At 38.8% G+C, this 23,685-nt stretch overlaps 3 protein-coding genes across 3 annotated transcripts in view; 1 reads left to right on the plus strand and 2 right to left on the minus strand.

Annotated features, from left to right (window-relative positions):
* The window catches only part of LOC124876813, a 21,570-nt gene extending 14,341 nt beyond the window's left edge, over positions 1-7,229 (plus strand). Inside the window, exons 4-7 of the mRNA XM_047379825.1 lie at positions 1,319-1,454; positions 2,988-3,130; positions 5,004-5,215; positions 5,584-7,229. Of these exons, the coding sequence (XP_047235781.1) occupies positions 1,319-1,454; positions 2,988-3,130; positions 5,004-5,215; positions 5,584-5,887 (795 nt within the window). The 3' untranslated portion in view covers positions 5,888-7,229. The remainder of the gene's footprint in view (positions 1-1,318; positions 1,455-2,987; positions 3,131-5,003; positions 5,216-5,583) is intronic.
* A 4,549-nt stretch (positions 7,230-11,778) lies between these two features.
* LOC124876659 lies at positions 11,779-13,113 on the minus strand. The gene is made up of 3 exons (XM_047379606.1): positions 12,532-13,113; positions 12,328-12,438; positions 11,779-12,235 (listed from the first exon to the last, which is right to left on the minus strand). Exons 1-3 carry the CDS (start codon positions 12,998-13,000, stop codon positions 12,174-12,176), a joined length of 642 nt encoding a protein of 213 aa, XP_047235562.1. The 5' UTR covers positions 13,001-13,113; the 3' UTR covers positions 11,779-12,173.
* A 532-nt stretch (positions 13,114-13,645) lies between these two features.
* bnip1b (BCL2 interacting protein 1b) lies at positions 13,646-19,495 on the minus strand. Its single transcript, XM_047379315.1, has 6 exons — positions 19,364-19,495; positions 15,796-15,888; positions 15,607-15,698; positions 15,132-15,239; positions 14,516-14,634; positions 13,646-14,420 (listed from the first exon to the last, which is right to left on the minus strand). The coding sequence occupies exons 1-6, from the start codon at positions 19,445-19,447 to the stop codon at positions 14,224-14,226; spliced, it is 693 nt and encodes a 230-aa protein (XP_047235271.1). The 5' UTR covers positions 19,448-19,495; the 3' UTR covers positions 13,646-14,223.
* Positions 19,496-23,685: the final 4,190 nt, after the last annotated feature.

Consider the following 23,685-nt stretch of genomic DNA (forward strand, 5'->3'; position numbering starts at 1 on the left):
ATCTGTAATCAAACAATAAGCAATGTGGCCACCATGTTACTTTGATACTGCAGCACTGTACTGGAACTTATTGAAGTGTTTATTTCCTTTCACAACTTGCCAGGTCTCTGTTAAGTTGATGCACAATGTGATGGAAGTCTGAAAGACTAAGCCTGCAGGCTTGGTTGTGTGCTGTCTCTGTTGTTGGTTTTGTGTGTTTCCATTAGGCCAGGCTGTTCCTGACTGCGATAATTTGATTAATGGTCAGTGAATATTTCCCAAAAATTTATTGTTTCTTGTATTTTAACCCACTGACATAGTTGGTAGCTGGATAAAATGCATTAAAAACAAAATAATTCACAGTACCATCTATAGTTTAGATTTCTGAAACGTTTATCATCTACATCTTCTTTTTTAGATGTACACAAAGTTTGTTTTTGACAAGAAGAATGTACTTGTTGAGAAATGGAGCTGAAAGCCCAATACACATGAATGGGTAAAGAGGCTTCTGTCGTCTTATGAAATGTCTGAGATTTAAAAAAATTACGGATTTGAGAAAAGCTCCTCTCTATGTCTGGAAGGATTTATATCAAGAAAGAGATTGTTGATATACTGCAACATTGTCTAACCACCAAGTGTTATAACAGGCCACTAAAAATCTAAACATTGCTCTAAGAATAATATTTGAGATTTGTTTTTTCATCTCACATTAGTAAAAATACCATTTCGACAAACAGAAATGTTATTGCTCTTTATATATCTATATAGATATAAAACTGCATGATGTGCCTTGATTATATATAAAATTGACCTGCCATACCCCTATCACGCATTTACTTCTGTAAAGTGGTCTCTGCTAGTCGTACGTTTCTTGTTGCACGTATCCTTCCTGCTTGGAGAGCAGCTGTAAATCCTCATTGAAAGTGGTTTTGAGTGGTTGACCTTCACGCACTCCCACAGTGCGTGATCTCAGAAGAAGAATGTTACTTTTTGGAAGTTATTCATGTGTTTTTCATTCTGCCTCTTCGACATCATCATCATCTATGTACTGGATTTAAGGTGTGATGGACATATATGTCGCATGCATTCTACCCACTGTGTTTCCTTCACTGATAACACGATAAATTCTCGGATCCACGTGTGCTGCACGTTCACAGAGCTGCGCTGTGATTGGTGGAGACGCATGCTCCGTTCCGTGAACGCGCAGCACTCCTGTGGGGTTTATATTCCCGCTTTTCCGCTCTCTGTCGCACTGAACTGACCACACTCCTGCAAACAAAACGGACAGGAACAAAAAAAAAAAACAGAGCATCATAGCACTGGAGGAAAAAATAAATAAAAGATGACGGTGAATGTGTCCGCTGTGATGTTCCTACTGCTGGGCTGTGATCAGCTGCTGGCCATGGAGCTGCATGCTCATATCTTGGAGAAACCAGGCAGCCAAGTCAAAAAGCGCCTCTCCCTGCAAAGCACGGGTGAGTTCAAACCACAAAGTTGTATTTTTTGTGAAAATGTTCACATTTGGATCTGATATTAAGAAAATGCTTCTTGATATGAGCAGAGGTTCTATGATGTCTGAACCATTAACTCATTCTGAACCATTAACTCATTAAAGCTTGTCCTGCTTTAAAATGATGTGACCTGCAATGTATTAACAGTGAGCAGCCAGGGATCCGGCTGTGCCTCTGTATATTCAGTTCTTAGCTTCAGTGACTCTGTTCATGCTCATTCCCTCTGCCCCAGGTGTCTCCACAACACCAGAACCGGTTAAATTTTAACTATGACCCCCAGCAGAAGGTGACCACTGCAAAAAGAGAGGAAAACGTCTTTTCAACTGAGAATTTTTGTTAAACTATTGCACCTTTAGAACAAGAAAGTGAAAAGCAGAAGTTATACGTCCACCTATTAATCTGTGGTGCTGAAACTGAAATAAACTGCTTCCTGGACGTTTTGACTGCTGGCACGACAAAGGAAGCACAAACCTATATGAAAAGACGGTCAAACGGTCATTGGTTTGATCTTATACCGGTTCACGTTCCTTATTATCACTGGCAGGATATAATTTATTGCTGGAGAAGCTTTGAACATGGTTGATCTTTATCACCAATACTATGACTTGTCTAAACACTTGTAAGACAGATCATCTCTTCCAATACAAAATGTACTAATCTTAAGTGCTGTTTGTGTAAACTTTCTGTTGCATTATACTGCTGTATCCTTAAGCCACCACATCCTGCAAAAAATGTTTTGTGAAGCCCATGTTTTGTTATCAGGAAAAGAAAAAAATCATTTTGTTTTATTTTTGGTTAAAGCCACTTAGAACAACTGCAGCTAAAGAGCTGTTTATATAACAAGTAGTGTTATAATTCATTAGACCAGGAATAGGGAAGCACAGCCATGGCAATATCAGTTGCAAATAATCTACATTTTTCCCTCTGTTTTTTCATATCATCACAATGTCACTTCCTATCTCTGAGAAATTTAGTATCATTGTCACTAAAATCCAAATTGGATCTTGGCATCAAAGGCAGTTAAAGACCCTCCAAATAGGCAAATATATTACTAGCGTGCAGAGTGTGAATGCATGGTACTTGAAATATATTACCCTACCAAATATTGCAAAAAGCAGTGCTTTATAAGTGTGGTCTTGCACCTCTTATGCGACTCTACTCAGGAAGTTCTAATTTTCTTCCTGACATCTGATTGCAAACCCACTCATGTGTTCCAACCAAGGGGTGTTCAACCTCAGCCCTCAAGGGCTGTTGTCCTACGTGTGTTAGACACTTTCCTGCTCCCACCAGCTGATTAAAATTGCTGAATTAGATCCTGAGCACATCAAGTTCTGCTAGAACCTGCTGAGGACTCATTTGTTTGTTTCAGGCGAGCTGAACCGGGAAAACTATGTGGGACAATTGTCCTTGCAGACTGACTTTGGACATCCTTTCTGTAACTGTTGTAGTATGAGAAAGCTAGTGCTGATCTCACTCTGTCTTTTTTATGTGCCTCAGCCGAAATACAGAGCTGCCTGGTGAGTTCAGGGGATGTCGGCTGTGGGATGTTTCAGTGTTTCAGCAATAACTCCTGTGAGATCCAGGGCCTTCATCACATATGCCTCACTCTGCTGCACAATGCTGGACGCTACGACTCCCAGGTGGGAATCTCACTGAGCTCTTGTCACCCTCTCAGACACATAAGTAAAAGTAATCTGCTCGCCATCGCAGCCCTCCACACTCACATACGCGCTGAAGTTCATCATTAAGTTCATCGGGAACATCTGGCAGGGGTTGGAGAAAGCAGATCTGGATACAAGTTTTTATTGCATTTAATGCCATCAGTCATTAAAGTCGTTTGCGAGGAATGTTTGTAGGATAAGGAGTAGGGTATGATTATGCATGGCAGCATTGGTTACAGAACAATCTGAGAAGGGATCTGAAATGGGAGAAGGAACAGCATGTCCAATTTACTAGAATAGAAATCTACACGAAAGTGAAGCAAGTTCTTCACATCCTCAGTGATGTGAAGCGGTAGATGATGTCCTGCACGTGTTCTTCGGACACTGTGTGCAAAATAATTGCTGGGAAAGATTTGTAAATACAGGTACAAGCATTTCTGCATTAATCATGCATGTGTTATTTTTAAATTTCATCTAAATCTGCGATCTAAACAGGTGTCATTTCTATGTCTCTCATGAACACACTAGATCATCAAACAGGACCCGAGGTGAGGTTTATAAGAAAAACGGACTCCCTGAAGCTAGTTGGAGTTAGGTGTTACAGTTAAGAGGATAAACATGAACATATTTGCTACAAAGATAGTAAGTGTGATGAAGAGCAATGTCAGTGACATGGTAATAATGCAAAAAAAGGCACTGTCATACAAATTTCTTGTACTCACAGTGAAGCACAAGGGAGCACATATGGCCTGGGACTGCTGTGCTATCTCAGTCTTTCTCTGAATCTCAGTCAGTATCTGAGAAATATATTAGCAGCAGTAAATAAATGTTACAAGGAGTTGAAAGCCTGGAACATGCTAGGATTCAACCACAAAACAGTCGTTAAAAAGTGTGAGTTAATGTTTTGAAATGACTGTTACAGCGCTGATATCAATAAAAAAGAATGTGGTGTATAAAAACTTGGCACAAAAAGGAAGGACATTTGTTTTTGGTCATTTATTTCTTTGTTGTTTCCATATGTTTTGGTACTAAATCTTATATCACTGGAATGCCTGTTTAGTTCTCTTTAAATGGTGCCACATTTGTAAAAAGAAAAAAAAAATGCATTTGTGGGTGGAACAGCAGAGTTGGGTATGTGGTTGCACCCATGACAAACTTGCCTAATTCCCTCTGCTTGTGCCAAACACCCTATTTACTCTTATTTAGCATCATTTATTGGATTGGAAGTTTTAGAAAACAAGACGCATTGGCAATTCAACAATTTATTAATTTAACCAGCAGGGGATTCAGCAGTGCTTGGAGGAACCGTACACAACCCCAACCCCCTGGTATCTCCTTCTCATGTTGGTCACTAGCCAGGTCACACACTGCTGTGGGATGGCATCCAATTCTTCAACCAGTATTTGTCTTAAGTCAGCCCATGTGGTTCTGCTGGTCTCTCTGGCATGAACAGCACTCCCAACCTGATCCCACAAGTGTTCAGTAGGGTTGAGGACAGTGCTTCAGGCTGGCTATTTCATCTTCTCCACTCCTAAACTCAAGAAGTAGTCTCTGAAAATCCCACTCTGTGGAGGATGGAGTTCTGCCCCCATAGTGGAGTAGATTGTAACTGATTGCAGGACATCATCTTGCCTCCAGTGAGCCACATACTACCGCACACCATCTCATCGCCTCCACTAATTACAAATGTGGCATAATTTAAGGCATTTAAGGGGGAACGAACAGGCTTTGAAACAGTATAAAATGTAATGCCATAAGCACCATTGTTACAACAAGGGCAAATGGTCTTATGTTTTGTGCTTGTCTCATCTCATCTACATATGTTGCCATCTTCTCCCCCTCCTCATTCCAGGGTAAATCATATGTGAAGGACGCACTTCGTTGCATGGCGATGGGGCTGCGGCAGCGTTTCAGCTGCGTGAGCCGGCGGTGCTCTGCGGTGAAAGAGATGGTGTTCTCACTCCAGAGAGAGTGCTACTCCAAACACAATCTCTGCCTTGCTGTTCAGGATCACCTGGACACCATGGGGAACCTGGTCCAGTTCCAACTCATGTTTCCTGCAGGGTGAGAAAGGCAGGCACATACAAAGATTTGAAAAAAAGGGTAGCAATGAATCCCTGTCGCTTTATAAGCAGTTTAAAACTTAAAATACCATCCTATATATTGTATTAATTCTGACAATACATTTCAGATCCCAGCCCTGATTGTAAACTGTTATAAATTTCATTAATTAGATTTCCACCAGATGCTTTCATTTTTTTATTAACAGAAATGTAATGCCGTCTTTTGCTGCCACGATTCTCAGTGCTTACTTGATGAAAACGATTTCCTGCTTATTTCATTCTGCTCTTATTTTACTTTACAAGCATCATAACCTTCTTTGGAAACAGGGTTGTGTATGGCTGACTGCACTGTGAATAAATTCCCAACAGGCCGTTCGTTGAACTGATGAACTTCCTTTTAAAGTGTGGAGACGAGATCAGGACCTGGGTCGGGCGGCGACTGCGAGGGCAGTGTGAGCAACACTGGGGGGCGCTCTGCAGCACCTTCACAAACAATTGCCCCCTCAGTCAATTGGATGTTCTAGGACATCCTACCAGTCCACCACCCTCCATCCCTGGACCTGTCACCCCCGTGGACCCCCTGCAGCAGCCTACCAGAGAGGTCAAACTAGAGGACATGACCCCTGCTAGGCTAACAGACAATACTACCAAATTTGATCTCTCACTGTCCTGAACTTTCTGATAACAAATGAGTTACACAAGTGCACACAGGGTACACAAACATTAAGCACTTATATTACCAGTGGAATAAGTAAAACATGTAGTTTTAGAAGAGTTTTCTGTGTAGTGTTGCCAGTTAAAGCAATGCAGCAATATTTATTCAGTGTGTGGTGTTTGTCTATGTAGATTTATATTTTCTCAGAACATACAGGAGGAAAGCCATTAATCTACCTCACATCAGTATTACATTTCATCAGAATGGCACGTCAGCATGTTTGCTTTTAGCTCATGTGGTGATGGCTTTAAGAAAGAATTCAACATTTTTAAGTCTGTTTTGGTGTTTGAGAATTGACATATTGTGCATCATGCATACAGTTACAGGATAAGCTTAATAAATCAGGCTAAAGTAATGTATGTTTTTCTCATGTATTGCTTTACATCCATGTGAAACCTCTCAAGCCGTGCACGCTCTGATTTTTTGCAACTTTTGCTCAGACCGTTTGCTTGATTTCTGCAATAGATTCACAAAGCAGATGGCTCTAAATACATGTAGATGCAATGATGCCCAGAAAGTCCAGCAGACTGGAGCAAATTGCACCTATTTCTGTGTCAGTTCGAAGTGGTGTTGCAGAAGTGTTTAGAGATACAAAATAATGTTTTACTTATTTTAATAACCTGAGAACCCAGAATTTTAAAAAGAGCATCTGACTGAAGCACCTATGTCCAGTTGGTGTGAAAGTAATGTTGCATTTTGTAAAAATCCCAAATTCCAATCACAAACTTTGGATTCTTCATTTTAAAAAACAACCGAATTTCAAACACGATTTTAATAGTTAATTTTATTGAAATATTTTTTGCCAAAATATCAGGCAGACTCCACTGGAATTGAATGAAATCTACCTCCTGTGAAATCCCTAAGCTGCATTTAGCAAAGCCAGCAGGGTAGCAGGTCATTTTTTTCTGTCAACATTTTCTTCAATTGCTCCGAAATTCTCATCAGCTTTCAGCACATGGTATTTTTTTCAGTGGAATGCTAACAGTTCTGGTTTTTGAGAATTCCACAGTATTTGCTTTGACTGTAATTTACATAAATATTAATAAATACGGGCAGACTTTCACCTAAATTCATGCATAATGTCTCATTTATTTGTGAGAAAATTAAGACATTACTGAAACTACAAATTAATATCCTTAATTAAGTTTGTTTATTTTGGGAAATAAGACATGAATCTCCCAATGGATAATGAAACAATGTACACAGAGCATCATTTTTTTATATGTATATTTATTTTTTCCTCTATATCATGTCAAGACTGATTTTGACCCTTTTAAATAAATCACTAAAAAAAACCTTATTTGCTTTACAATTAAACTCCTCGTAATTGCTGACAAGCTTTTTGGTGTTTTCAATGTTATTTTTAACTAACCCATCTGCAATGAACTCCAACTATTTGAGCTTGTAAAACATCCTGGTCATCACCATTATCTTTAGCTCCATCCACGGATTCATTATTGGATTCAAGTCAGAACTCCATCTGGGACGTTCGAAAACCTTATTACATCCAGTGAAACAAAGCATGTTGGTCAAAAAAGTATTACTTTAAAGGTCAATCTGCCAGGGGTATATATAATTTAGAGACTAAAATGTAGGTGTTAAAAAACATTAAAATATAATCTATAACGCATAAAATCGCACATCTTAGTGACAGATCATACCGTAAACAGCAGTAGGGAAGGGAATGTAAAGCGGAAAGTATTGTAATACTTCATGCTAAAAAGTGCAGACTTTACATGCACTGATGGGGAGGGCTTAGCGTAGCCCAACTCTGTTACAACAGAAGAAATCAAACATTGTTAGTTTGCTGATCCAAGAGGTATTTAAAATGAGTGTTAACAAAACCACTGGGTGCAGATGGCTTGCAAATTAAAAAAGCCTGAGCCTGACAGAAAATTATTTTTTTCCCACAGAACTTAATTGGCTTTTGCCTGTCATTTAGCAAAATAAAACCTATTAACTGCATCCGATGCTCCTCTGTTGTCTGAGGTTTGTTGCGTTCGTTCTTTTGTCATGCAAGGATTCTTAAATGTTTTGCAGATTTTTAATTAAGCTAATAGGAATTTTTTCTGGCATCTGAGATATTACGCACAATAAGTTGTGCTATTCCACCTTCAGTGTCAGTACATTGGTGGTATATTCTCAGAAGAGTTATTTTAGGAGCAGACATGTCAATGTTGTGACTGAATCTGAAAATATTATTTAATATTGATAATTTAATATTTTATCGAATAATATTTCGGTCTGTTAACAGTTGTCCTGTGAATACCAGCCCATTAAGGCGATGGTATTAGGACAAAATAGAAAGGTGTGAGAAGAGCTCTGACATTATTGAACAGCATAAACTGCACACACATGGAATGAATTCACACAATTTCTTAAAATACAAGAATTTATTAACAAAAATAAGTCAACTCAAAGTCAAACATATTTCAATCAACAAACTCTTTACTATGCTAAAACAATCCAACTAAACTACAAAGCAGAATTAAAGAATAACGAAGACTAATGGGCTATGTACAATATAAACAAGTTGATTAAAGATGATTGGAAATCATGACCAAAAGAGTGATGAAACATTACCATACAATGTTTATGTTTGAGAACCAAGGATTATCTTGAAGAATCTGGAAGTGAAGTTAAGTTAGTCTTGGAACAAACTTAGGCAATAATCAGCAAATGTTTAGACAACCATTCACAATGCAAGATCTGATAAAATATTTTAATAAAACAATGTTTTAAATAATGATCTGCTGAATAAAACCAACCTTCTGGATGACTATTTCTCAACTGTGTCTCATTAGCTGCCTTTATTTATTAAAATAATATTTGAAGAAATATTATTAGGGGAATATTTTGGAAAAGAGCCAAATCTTTCTGGAGAAATGGGGCTTAATGATGTTTACTTAGTTATCAAATCTAGTAAATGATGTTTAGGGACTATTATTTACTGGATTGAAAACTGAACCTTTCTGGGTAAATATTATTTGGCAGCAAGCACGTGTTCTAAGCTGTTAGCAGTTGAAGCTAACAAAGTAGGCTAATAGCTTAGCACCATAATCAAACACACACCTTTAAAATACCGTTAATAAAAGGGTTAAAATGCATAAGCATGGACGGTGCGTTATGATCAATCTTCTGTTTAAAATCACCCTTCAAGTAAAGTTTGTCATAACTTTAAAAAAACACAAACACCGAACACAAAGCTGAGCTGTGCAGCAGATAGCCTGCTAGCACCAAGATAGCTGAGTTCAACACAAACAAAACCAAACTTCATAAAATGAACAACGTTTAGATTATTTCATTCTAAATCCCTTCTATCTCTCTGTCCAAACCCTAACCTCGTATGAACCATGCTGAGGAGTTGTCCGGGCGACAACGAAGTTTGAAGGAACATCCACTTTGAACGAAGCAGTTACCACGGTGATGCGGTCTCTGTTGTCCTCTTTCCAGACTGGGTAAACCGCTCCACACGGCTTCGTAGACACAGCGTCTCTGCAGGGAATTCTCTGGAACACCGTTTGCTTCTGCAGGCCTCATGGTGCGTTCACACCGAAAGCGGATTCTGCGAATTTTTCGCATAATTCGTGTGCTTTTGCTCGCTTGACATTCAGTGTGAACTCCACGTTGCCAAATGGCAACAAGCGGTAACGCTTCGTCGCGTCATCAAATAGGAGAAGCTTCCATCTGCTGCTTGCTGGTTTCAACTGAACATGGCGGACATTGATTTCACGGACCTAATTACGGTGTTTTACCTGTGGAGAGCCGAAAAACGCCGCCGACGTCAACGTCCCTGGGTTCACGAGATTCTTCTGGGACGGGAACAGGAGCTGCGTCTGGATGACGGTCGATTTCAGAGGTACTTCCGTCTATCCAGGACCCAGTTCAAAGATCTGCTGCCCCGCGTTGGGAGACGAATCGGCCTCCGGGACACCAACTACCAGCGCTGTATCCCCGCTGCCTGTCCATCTGTCTTCGGTGAGTAAATAAATCTCAGCTCAATAAAAAAACAGCCGATTTTTATTGTCCACATCTCCTGAATATAAGATATTTGTGCCTAAACATATGGACGAGGACCGCCAAAATACACCGGGCAAGAGCTGATATGACAGCATAGTGTAGCTTGGTAGCCATAAGTACTGATGTATTTTAGATAACGGCTGATCGGCGACCTAGAAATCAGGCTTGCTGACATATACATCTGAAAATTAAATACTGATGAATAAAATATAATTTCCTACATGAACATTACTTTTCCTTGAGTAACTGAACAACCTTCATGCTGAAAAGAGGGCTATAGTTTTTAGTTAGCCACTATATTTAATACATCATATAATGGCCTACACTCTCCAACTTAAATGAATTGCTTCAGTTGGTACCAAGTAATTGAACTGAGTTTACCCAACTTAATTTATCCTCAGTGCTAAATTCTAAATTAAATATTTTCATGTTCAACATTGAAACTTACATGGGTTGGACAATGAAACTGAAACACCTGGTTTTAGACAACAATAATTAATTAGTATGGTGTAGGGTCTCCTTTTGCGACCAAGACAGCATCAATTCATCTTGGGAATGACATATACAAGTCCTGCACTGTGGTCAGAGGGATTTTAAGCCATTCTTCTTGCAGGATACTGGCCAGGTCATTACGTGATACTGGTGGAGGAAAACGTTTCCTGACTCGCTCCTCCAAAACACCCCAAAGTGGCTCAATAATATTCAGATCTGGTGACTGTGCAGACCATGGGAGATGTTCAACTTCACTTTCATGTTCATCAAACCAATCTTTCACCAGTCTTGCTGTGTGTATTGGTGCATTGTCATCCTGATACACGGCACCGCCTTCAGGATACAATGTTTGAACCATTGGATGCACATGGTCCTCAAGAATAGTTCGGTAGTCCTTGGCAGCCCATCTAGCACAAGTATTGGGCCAAGGGAATGCCATGATATGGCAGCCCAAACCATCACTGATCCACCCCCATGCTTCACTCTGGACATGCAACAGTCTGGGTGGTACGCTTCTTTGGGGCTTCTCCACACCGTAACTCTCCCGGATGTGGGGAAAACAGTAAAGGTGGACTCATCAGAGAACAATACATGTTTCACATTGTCCACAGCCCAAGATTTGCGCACCTTGCACCATTGAAACCGACGTTTGGCATTGGCATGAGTGACCAAAGGTTTGGCTATAGCAGCCCGGCCGTGTATATTGACCCTGTGGAGCTCCTGACGGACAGTTCTGGTGGAAACAGGAGAGTTGAGGTGCACATTTAATTCTGCCGTGATTTGGGCAGCCGTGGTTTTATGTTTTTTGGATACAATCCGGGTTAGCACCCGAACATCCCTTTCAGACAGCTTCCTCTTGCGTCTACAGTTAATCCTGTTGGATGTGGTTCGTCCTTCTTGGTGGTATGCTGACATTACCCTGGATACCGTGGCTCTTGATACATCACAAAGACTTGCTGTCTTGGTCACAGATGCGCCAGCAAGACGTGCACCAACAATTTGTCCTCTTTTGAACTCTGGTATGTCACCCATAATGTTGTGTGCATTTCAATATTTTGAGCAAAACTGTGCTCTTAACCTGCTAATTGAACCTTCACACTCTGCTCTTACTGGTGCAATGTGCAATCAATGAAGACTGGCTACCAGGCTGGTCCAATTTAGCCATGAAACCTCCCACACTAAAATGACAGGTGTTTCAGTTTCATTGTCCAACCCCTGTATGTTTATATATCCTAAATATAATATATATTTTATTGATATTATGGTTATCGTTTCTGTATTATTTTCCTAGGTCGTTAAGAGTACAATGCATTTCAGGAATGATAGTAGCTACAATATTTCCAAGAAACAAAATTTATTGCAATACAAAAACTATTTACATAAGTGCCTGAGTTGTATGACTCAAAACTGAGGGAGATGAGTACAGAAGGACCTTGCACTGAGAAGAGGAATGGAGTGGCATGGAGAGAACGAATGAGAGGAAGTTTAGGTTCATCCCTGGAGAAACTGCCACATGCATAAAAATGTCAAATCAATTATCGGGGGTCCACATGGTCCAAATTTAGCACAACTGTGCTATGTTCAAAAATCATTTGCATTAATTAGAACTTTATGAATTCTTGTTTATCTAGTGGCAGTCTTTCCAGGGATGGAGCTAAAGCGAGGAGGAAGTGTTCCATGGAGGAGTAGACCCGTGGGGGTGGAGGTGGTGGTGGCCGGTTCTGTAGAGCTTCTAGAAGCGCCCGTTCCACCTCAGATGGCTCCTCCAGGGTTGCACTGTCCTCCTCCTCCTTCCTGCAAGATTACACAATTCTTAAATTAGATACCACACTGAGCTATTGTGTTGATGTGCAGGTCTACTCCTGTATACTTTGACATGTACACACCTACGGGAGGTTGTGCAGCAGCAGAGGATGAAGGAGCAGAGTCGGAGACAGATGAGGCAGCAGGTGCTTCTGATTGAGTGGACCTCCACTCTGTGTCGTCACCATTCGTGTCTGTCAAAAAAGACATGGCAAGATAGTGCAATATTAACATTAGTCAAAGTTAATGTTTTCCTTTTCATTATTAAATGTTGTTTGGCAACGTACCTTCTGTCTCCGACGTATCCTCTTCTGGGGGTGGAGCAGGTAGGTCCTCTGCCATCTCCTCGACCTGGCCCATGTTGCTGGGTATGGGCCGTGGAGCCACAAAGGGATCGAGGAATGAGAGGACGCCAGAGAACCTCCACTTTTTTCCTGCACCTGCTGCTGCTCCACTCCCCCTCTTCTCCAGCTCCTTCCTTCTCTCCTTCAGGTACGTGTCCCGCAAACCCTTCCACTTTCTTCGGCACACGTCCTCTGAAAATATAGGGATTTTTTGTGAGATGAAGTCACATGAATATTTGTTCAGAGTTTTCAACTCGTCCATCGCTCCCGCTTCGCCTTCCGCACCGCGTCGCTCCGCTCCTGAACGCGCCTCTATATAGGGATAACATGTAAATTGGCCGCTCCTATCGCAGAATCCGTGTTCGGTGTGAACGCACCATATGGTTATACATGTGAATTGAACTAATAGCATGAAAGTACATGATTTTAATTCTCAACAATATGAATGAATACCGGGTACACAAACATTAATTCATCCGTACTTAACTCGGTGCATATGATCGATGATCGTATGACACCCTTGGATCCAGTTTGAAGAGTTTATTAGCGCGCTGTCTCTCCTGCCAGCCTCGTGGGGGTTTTATACAGGCTTTGGCATCATGGGAAGTCCGCTGTTACCCCCCTTCCCCTTCTGAGGTTGTGCTGGAAGTCGGTTAAATGCAAGTTATTTTGAAAGTTCCAGAAAAGTTTGTACCGGAGTTTTAATGTTGAAATCCATGGCTGTGGGTCCCAACAATGTCTAGTTTCAGAAAGTGAATCTGACTCTCAGCTTTCAGTCATGATTGAAATTCAACTGCAACAAGTTTAACATTACAGATAAGGCTGTAAATTTTGTTCCATTTTCTGGCAAACTCACAGTGTTGCTCATCAAATTGTGTCAGGTCCTGTGGCATCTGCAGCGATGCGCTGGAGAGTATGTTGTAAATAAACTTAATTCAAACAATAAGCTCTTAGACTGGATCAATACTCTCTTGCAGACATTCATCAGCAAGAAATCCTGATGTTTTAAGAAGGCTATGTACTTTTTTATGACATATTTGTCAAGAACATTTTGTGCTTTTTGTAGGACTTTGCTAGCATTTGTTTTTAATTCTTACTACATAGACATGAAAACAAGATAAGGTGGATCTCCAGGTCCATTCAATAGCCGTAAATAAACGTAGACATCTGTGCAACATGTTTAGGTGTAGGATTCATTTTACAACACGATGGACAACCTCCAGGTGTGTTTCTGGAGCTCCTCTCACGAGACTTCTCCCAAAGAATGGTGGATGACAGAACACAAAGGTCATGTTAAGTTATTACATTTTGTAGCAGGAGTCAACCATTTTTTTTAATTAGCAACCCAACAATCTTCAATATTTCTTTAATAATGCATTCATCTTATTTGATGAATGTCTAAATGTCCAAACAGTTATCCCAGTTAGTCCAAATTTTATTTTAAGAACAATCAGGCAGTGCGTAGCTTTAGTCCTCATGTATTCTTGTTCATGTGACCGAATTTATTTGCCTACTTCTGTAATCTTGCAGTCTTGATGCTGCTTCTACTCAGTGTGGTTCATTGCTCTACTCTTCCACATCTTAAAACCCTTCCTGAGAACTTCTTACGAGGCAGATGCAGACCCAACCGGCTCATTAAATGAAGGGGATGAGGCGTTTCTTGAGGATGTAAAGGACGGTGGCAAAGAAAAGCGCCAAAGCCAAGAAGATGAGTAGCTTGTCTGTGAGCTCCCTGCGGTTGTACTTAAGAATCAGTTTCCTCCCCAGGTGGATGGTTCCCGTCATGTTTTTGAACTCCTCGTTGGTTTCCTGCACTGTTCTAGAAGAGGTGGCTGCCATGAGGATGAAAGGAGAGATATTAGGGCTTGTAAACTGGACAACACACACATGCATAAAAAGATGGGAGATGTTTTAACTGTTTCTTTACCCAGAGTGCCAATGGTGTCCTCGCTCTGCTTCACCTGCTCCGACATCATCCGGCTAATAGACATCAGATTCCCTGTGATGCTGCTGCTGCTTTCAACTAAACTTTCTTTGGTCACCTTCCTGCCATAGGTACACACACAGGGCAGAGGAGAAGATGAAACAGTCTGTCTCTGGTTACAGAGGACTTGTCAGTAGGCACATTTCCTACTGACATGTAGAAATGTAAAAAACGTGCAGTGGAAATGCCCCATGTCACCCTGAACAGACATAATTGTGTTGGTCTATCACATAAAATCCCAATAGAACACAGTGTAGTTTGTGGCTTTACATATGAAAAAGCCAAGGAAATAGAAAAGTTGTACTAAGTAAACTCTCACAAATGATTTTAGAGAAAAAGTAGCAGCTGGTTGCTGCTACTCAAAGTCACTTCTACAAAAGCAGAAGTTTTGGCAGCTTATGGCTCGGAAGAATTTAGCCATGTATGTTAACACGATGCTAAGGAGGAAAGGCATCAGATGTGAGCTGAGAGAACTTGGGAGCTTTCGTATAAAGAGCCTCGAAAAAATGTTCAGCGATTCGTTTTGACACTTAAGAAGCCTCAGCAGAACATTTGTGACCTTTGTCTGGTGCTCGGGCTTTCTCCTCCATGCAGAAGCTCGTCTTTTTCCATGTTGTCTATGGCTAGTTTACATGCCAAGTTGGCTTTCCTCCACGCTGTCTGGTTGCTGGAATCCACAAAAATAACACAGAAACAAACTGAGTTTCATTCACCTTAAAACGGCATTACATATATGTACGGTTCCTGCAAAATCTTCATAGCACAAATTCCTACTTTTCCAGCATCGAATTTACAGAGTTCTGTAATTATCTACAACGACCAGGAGGTGAATAAGAAAACTGCAAAAACCAGAGATTAAGCTTTCAGTGTCTCTGCCGCTCAAAGCTTAGTGCTTCTATCTTTTCATTTATAGAGCGCACATATAATTCGATTTTCTTTTGTACCTAACAGTGAATTATATGCAATAAGAATTGCTAGTAATTATTATCCAAGTCCATCAATGGATAAACATTCATGCATTTGGGTCATGACACCTCAGCATTTGGCGTCGCTGGCTCTCCGTCTCCATGAGGATGGACAGTCTGGTTGACTCTGTGTCTTGCTCCTGGGCCATCTGCTCCAGATCCTGACAGCAGCAAACACATGGCCTCACATGAAACATATGCATTTTTTTTTTAAATAAGAAGTTTCAACAGAGCTTGTTTGTGGGGCAAAGCCCTGACCTGCATCCTGAGCCTCAGCTTGTTCAGTTTCTCCTTGACCCGAGAGTTGAGCTGTGTGAGAGTGGACTGAGGTCCAGGACAATCAATGATGTCCTGCAGATAACAGACAGACATAAGGTACATTGCAAAAAGAACAGTCTGTAAGAGTAGAACGGTTAAAGTATAAATGTCAAGCTTAAAATTTGATCTCTCAGAGTTTTTGTAAGAACTAGAAGATCATAAAAACTTAGAAAGTCTGGCTGTGCAAAAATGTCAAGCCAACCAGCTTATATTTAGTTTTTTTACATATGACTTAGAAAGAGCTAGAGTCTCTGTTTCTCTTTTGAAGCTGGGTTTTAGTTTTTCAGGCATTATTGGGATTCCCCTACCAACACAAATTTTAAATAGAACATCATGATCTGCTTGACTTTATTTAAAAACAGAAAAGCAACAATTACTCATAGATCTGTTACAATAATCTAACATATTGTGATAATGCCACATGCATAATTTCTTTACTGTGGTTTTCTTTTTTATATATTTACTTAAGTTAAAGCATATACCAAACACCAACCAACCTTCCTAGAGATTTTCATGTGCATAATGTGCAAACCTTTACTCCTTTTTAGAGTAGCACAAGTATAACGAGCTGATATTAGCTATATTATCTGAACTATGAGCTGCTTAGATTTCACCAAATGTCGTTTTAAAGTGATATTAACAGTGATAGTTGGTGCCTCTTTAGTTTCCACAGTATGTCCGTGTTTTTTAGCTACAAGAAATATTTCCAAACAAAGTGTCTTTCTTGTACGCGATAGAAAAGTGTAGGAGCCTTCTTTCAGCCAGCTGACCAGCACTGGTGGGGGAGGTCGAGGGCCACATTGCTCTAAGATGCATACATCTGAAGAAATCTTGGGAACCTTCTCTGGCATTCCACTAAAAAGAAATACCAGAGAAATGTTGGAATGGTGTGACCAGAAATGTTGGTGGTTTTGAAACAGTACCTTTTTAAAACCTCATTGGACGCTGATACTGGTAACTGGCCCATTCCTACATTCCTGCTTAGGAATGGGCCAGTTCGTTACAGTGTGGGGCATCCTTAAAAAGTTTAGGAAAGTACACAAATCGGGGAGGAACTTAACTTGCAAGTCAACACTTTAAAGCAGGACGAACCTGACACAGGACTGCAGATGTATCAGGCTTTCTGGTCGGCTCACTGGTAAAAAATTACTTTTAAGAAAAATCTGAATGGAAGTGGGAACTGTGGATTAAAACTGAGGTATACCAAAAGTACACAGAAACTGGAGTAAAAAAAATCAGTGTCAACAGGTCTCATACAATGATAAATCTAAGCATTTTTTATCTAAAACTGGAGCTGCACACATTTTTTACTGCCAACAGTCATTGCAATAACAATCCGTGCAATATTGCAATCACACAAAACTGCTTTGATGCAATATTTGGAAGGCGGTTATTTTTCACTCACGTGCCAATAATATATCTGGTCAGCTAGTTTGACTTTGACTGCAATATATGCCACTCAACGGATACTGAATTAAGTGGCCAAGATGCTAAAGCTCATGGAAAGAGGTGGGGACATCATGATGGCCAAAAGACAGAGAAGGGTGAGAAAAATGCGGGTTAATCACAACCGACGTCAACGTATTACATAACAATTCTAAAGTACATTTTTTCTCTTTTATTGTCCAGACCTATTTAAAAGATGAACACAGGAACGATGGAAAGACTTACAGCCATGAATGTTCACAGTGGTCTATAAAACATGGTGGAAGACTTCATTTGGGAATTTCATTTCACTCAGTAGAGGTGGAAACATTTTATAAACTGATACAATTAAAAACACCCAGAAGTTGTTGTGTCACGCAGTGGCAACTGGGAAAGTGTGGGATTTGCAGCACCTTCATTGTTTAGGAATAGGAATTTAAATAAAAAATGTTAACAAACCCATAAATAAAAACTAACACCTCACCAAACATGATTAATATTCACAAATATTCTACATTCTTCGCCCCTTATATTCCAGTTTTAAAGCCATTAAAGTCACTATTGCTCTCTATTTTTAAAGAAGAAACATGAAGTTATTTTCCCATTCCATACACTTAAGCCCAAAATTATTATTATGGGAGAATTAGATTTAAAATTGTTTTTATTCAACCAAGAAGTTTGTTTCTGACAGCAATTGAGACTGGCAGCTCTCAAAAGATAATAAAATTGTATAAAAGGAGTGACAATTCTGAAAAAATGTTTTTATTTACATTTTATTTTAAAAAAAGCATGTTGAAGATTATTTAAACTTTGTTCTCAATAATTAATGAAAAAAATTATATTGGTAATACAACAATCAAACCCTTTTTAATGTTTATCTTGATGATTTATCTTTGGTGATGAGCCCCAAGTCTGTCATATTGGAAGGCCTCATTATCATCACCCTAATCTTAAGCTCCCTCCAGAGTTGTGAAAAATAAATTGCTCTACCAAGGTTCCCTGGACACAAAAATTGCTCTTTTAAAGATTACCAATTTTATGTAGCAATATATTTTTCCAACTTTTATATTTATGTATATTATTAATTTCAGTACCTTATCATACCTAAATATTCCTGAATTTTCTGACGTTTTGACCCTCTAAATGCTAGTTTTAGTGCTTAAAATCTCTGGTTTTGTTTTTAGAAAAATAACGTTTATTTTATCTTATTTTATTCTATATATGCAAATTGGGGAGTTAAGTATCAGACAAAAATAACTCTACCAAGTGGAAAACAATACAATATGACATTTCTTGAGGAACTTCAATGCAGGGGATGGAAATAACAGGCAAACACAATACTAAAACAACATAAAAAAATCAAATTGCAAACTATTAAAAAAAAAAGGTGAAGAAAAACACATTTCTTTATTTAGTTTAAAGGAATGAAGACTTAAAGAAAAAAATAACCAGTAATCACAATTATTTCCCAGAATAGACAACTGTGAAAGTTCACATAATATTTGAGTTAACATTGCCAAAGTTATGTAAAAGTAAAATAAAACCATAAAAAAATAACCAGGAATAGACGAGGATTATAGAAATCCTTAAAAGGGATATTTGGGAGATTTCCATGTGTTGAAGAACACAAATGGTCTTCAGTATGGGCTTTTTAATGTATTTCCATTCACAGCAGCACATATTTATTTTATTTTTTCTCATATCACATTTTTTTAGTGGTGGTTGTTTTAAGATATTTTACCAGGATTGCAGAATGTGTCTCATACGTGGGAGATGGATGTTAGACACTTAAAATGCTGCCAGACAGATTGCACTAAGAACATAATATAACTACATAATTCACCATAATTAAACCCGTACGGAGCCCGGCGCCATTTTAATTAAAAGCTGCACACAAAAAGCTGCTTATTAAAACTAAAATACATATACTTCAAATAAAGTTATACCAACCAACAGTTGTTAAGCCAACTTGAGTGTATCTTTTGTCTAATATCTTAGACCACCTGTGTGAGTTTAACGTCAACTCCTCCCACTAATCCAGGAAATGCATCATAAACAACAATTCATACGTCTGAACTCCTACCTGAATGAGAGCCTTTATCTCCAGGTCATACTTTATTATTTCTTGTCCGCAAATTCGGACGTTTACGTCCTCCGAAGACGCCATTTCTGTTTTTGTACGGCAAGCTGCAGGACTTTAAAGCAAACTAACCCGGATTAGGCGAAGCAGTAATCCTATTGGCTGAGGCAGATTGTGTCTTTCTGTAAAGATTCCGCAGATTTTAAAGTAGGACATTGCTTCCTAAATCACACTGGAGAGGAAAAAGTGCATTTAAAAACGTACAGTCTTTTTAACAATTTAGTATCTGCTCTTTATCAACATCATAAATTGATTATACTTGTGATACATGGCTGCCAGCTAACTTTAAAATAATTAGAAGCTGCTGTTTACAAAGTAAAGCTACAAATCAAACTAAATAACAAAGATAATAATAGTAAAACCATATTTATACTATAAATTGCGCAACAGATCAATCAATAGCTTTTAACAAATAAAATATTGGCATTGGAGGTTGTTTATACTGCTATTATAACCTGTTTAATTGATTTACTAGCAATGTTTGTGTACCCAAATATGTTCTTCCAGTTATTTTGTAGGTCAGAAGCCGAGACGTTCAGGAACCACTGCTTTAAACTGTGGTTCCTCTGCTTTATAAATCAATTACACAAATGACACTGGATACCAGGAATAACACTGCAGTTATTTAGATCTCGCTATTATAAGAGTGATGCATTTCTATTTTTCCTCTTCTACTTAAGAAATATGATTATTCAGTATTATGCTGTGCAAATGTGCTGAGCCACCACTATTTACGTTAATCGGCACCAAGGGGCCAAGACTTAAAAAAAAAAAGTATAGTACTGCTAAGCTAAAGTTCTGTGTTTTTTTTTTCAAAGTCTTTCAATGTTTACTTTTTCCTGAATGCTGGCTGCTTTTTCACTTTTTTCTGTTTGTAGCTCACAGTTATTAGTAAAATTATGTTGTTTGTAAAAAGCCTATTGCAAAAATTGATTTATTCCCATTTCTTTATTTAACTAAATGCAAAGAAATTAGAGGTGACTCAGAATATAAACAGTACCACAAGTTTTTTTTAAGAGGAAGATGTAGCTGACTAGGGCACAACAGGGTGAGGGGCCAGTCTGAACCGTTATCTGTCAGATATTATTTGTAAGTCTTGTGTTTTATTTGGATTTTATGTGATGTGGAGTATTTTGTTTTACAAATGAAAATCAGAAAAATGTTGTGTACATCTGCATTCAGCTTCCCTGATTTAAGACTAGGTGAACCTCTGCCCCATTATGAAGTCCTATACAGCCTCTTCCAGAATAGTTTGTTTTGCTCCATTTACCTTCAACTTTAACCAGACTATGTCCCTGCAGAAATGCACCACCACACCATGTTGCCATCACCGTGTTTCATTGTACGGGATGGTGTGTTCAGGGTAGTGTCCCAACGTTTTTTCAGAATGATCTTAACTGTTCCCTTGTACATACCATTTTATATTTAGGCCAACAAATTCAATTTTGGTCTCATGTGACCAATGCACTTCCTTCATGTTTGCTGGGTCCTCTACATGGCCTGTAGCAAACTGCAAATGGGTTCGTTTATTATTTTCTTGCTTCTCTTCCAGTCAGATTTATGTAGCACACAACTAATAGCTGTCTAAAACTTGGGCTGTTGATCTGTGTAGCTCCTCCAGAGTTACCAACTCTAGACCATTTGAACACATGAAAATGCTTTGATTTAAACTACTGTATTTTCAATGCACTGCATACCAATTTAGACAGATATACAGACAAGTACGATGCAAGTCACTATGACAATAAAACAGGAGTCAGAGTGGGGTGCTAATGGTTTTTATTGTTTCGATATTAAAATCAATAAACATAATCAGACTAACGTGGTTACAAGCAGAGCTGCAGTACCAACACCCGGCTGATACACGTGAAAAAGAAAGATTTAACGCAAAGTTAGAAAAAATAAAGAGGCACAAGAACACAACAGAGATTCAGGGCAGGTGTCCGCAGGATGCCGAGCAGCCAGAGACAGAAACTGTCAGAAAATGAAACAGAATGGGCCATTACAGTACAAACTCAGAGAAAAAAAAGTCTTACATTTCCATGCTTGTGCATAAAGCCACCAACTGTGCCTCCAAAAAGATAATACAATGTAAAAGAAAAAAGTGGGTTAAACCAAAAGTATAAACCCAGCACAACATTTACTATATAACATAAATATAACACATGTCAAGATATTGTATTTAAACAGGCATATATGTGAACTACAAATATAGACGTCATTGCTAAAGAGAGGATCAAGTTAGTTTCAGCAGGATACACCTTCTGCATTTTTACTTCTTTACGAAATTAGAAGCACCAGGAGATCTATTACAGAGCACTTTGCAATGAAATACAGCCTTCCTACTGAAACTGGGGATTGGAACACACACCGGACTAACTACAGAAAGATCCCATGCTGTTGATCTAGTTGAATAAGTTACCATACAAGACCAGAAGCATCATTACAATGGCATGTGGAGCTCAGGATGACCGATACCTCCCACATCTTCTCTAAATGTTTGGGCTTGTATGGATTTCCTATTAAAAACTGACGTACTGTCTGCTCTTATTATTAGAAACAGAAGAAAACAAACAGAACAGATGCTTTAAGTTAAGCATTTTTCTTTTTTGTTAAAACGTCTCTCGTGGCATGTGTTTTGGCAAGTCTGGAAGGAGATGTAAATCACTGCAGTGTTGGTTTGTAAGTTTGAGTGTAAAAGTAAATAGTTTTGCTTTTATTTTCAAGGGTGGGTTGTTGTTGTTTGCTTTAGTTAAATCAGTCTGCAGAAGAGGAGTTGAACCCCTTCCCCTGTTATTGACTGCAGAGGAAGGTAAGGGGTCTCTGCCCACCAGCCTTTAATGGCCCCCTTACTAATCTCCAGGGATCCAAGATAAGACCCAGCAAACCAAGCTTTTCTTTAAAAGAAAAAAAAACAAAAACGTAGAAAAATGTATTTAAAGAAAAAAGAACAGGGAAAGTAGTAAAAATCTCAACATTTCCACTGAATTTCTTTACAGCAAGTGAGCCACCTAATATGAGCTCCGATGCTGTGAAGCGCTGAACTTCGGTCCAAAGTCATGACAAAAAGTTGTGGAGGTTGGTTTAGCCTGGTGTAAGCTTTGGACCACATCAAACCTTTAATGACACAACAATTCATGAGTTTCACAGGCAGAAATCTCTCACAACTCACAATAAAATCTTGTTCAGGGAATTTCCTTACAGTAGACTTTTGAGATGGTTCCAGAAAATTATTTAAAATCTTCGGTTAGTAAAGTGGGAATAATATTGTCAAATGAGTTGACACATAGTTGGTACGAAACGTCCTGTAGGATATGGCTAGGCTGACCAACAATGGCTAAAGTACAAACTGGCAAAGGGGTAAATGACCTGTGTCGGTTATCCTTAAAGAGTTTTTTTAATGACTTTATATTTTAGTTGGGTGAAATAAGAATGTTTGGGAGCCACTGATCTACTAGGGCTTATAACAGATGCTAATTGATTATGGAAATGCAGCTATTAATCAGTCAAAGATCAGAATCGGTACATTTTTCTGTCAACTACTGAAGAATCTGAATTTTTCTACTCATTAAAGCATTAATTGGACAGCAGCAGTTTTTTTATCTAAAAAAAGATATCAACCACATATGTACTTTGATGTACTATTGGAGTTTGGTATAGATCAGATAAAAACACGTTTTAACGAATAAATGGAATTATTTTGTGGTTCCTTCCTATTCGGTTGGATTCAAACCTACAATCATTATCAGAAAAGATCCAGTATGTGTTTTAGTCTCCAAAAAAAGAATTGGAATTGGTCAAGATCAGAACTGACAGGCAAGAAAAAGTCTGATCTATTCATCTCAGATTACGTTATGTGAAACTTTTCTGTTTTGGGTGAATTTAAGCCAGAAATGAGAAATTCTGTTTGAGAAGCCATTGTGGTTTCATTGTGATTTTTACCTGTGAATCTCGAGATGTGCGTCTGCCTTACTGTCCTCAGTGGAAATAATTAAAAATCTAGATTGAATCATATCTGTCTCATTGCATTTTAAATTACAGGCCTTCACAAATAAATATAACATATTATGAACACTGGCAGAGGGGAAAATTGTAAAATATAATTTAAAACATTATAAACATTTGACAGAGATAGCATAAATATCAAACTATAATATTAACGTCAGAAAGGCTTAAACATATAAGTAAGGGTGGCCACATAAAAATAGAACATTCAAGGTTTTTCTCTTTCACGATGACCTTTGAGCTTCCAAACAAATACGAAC

The sequence above is a fragment of the Girardinichthys multiradiatus genome, chromosome 11 (assembly GCF_021462225.1).
Source record: "Girardinichthys multiradiatus isolate DD_20200921_A chromosome 11, DD_fGirMul_XY1, whole genome shotgun sequence".
Classification (NCBI taxonomy): Eukaryota; Metazoa; Chordata; class Actinopteri; order Cyprinodontiformes; family Goodeidae; genus Girardinichthys; species Girardinichthys multiradiatus.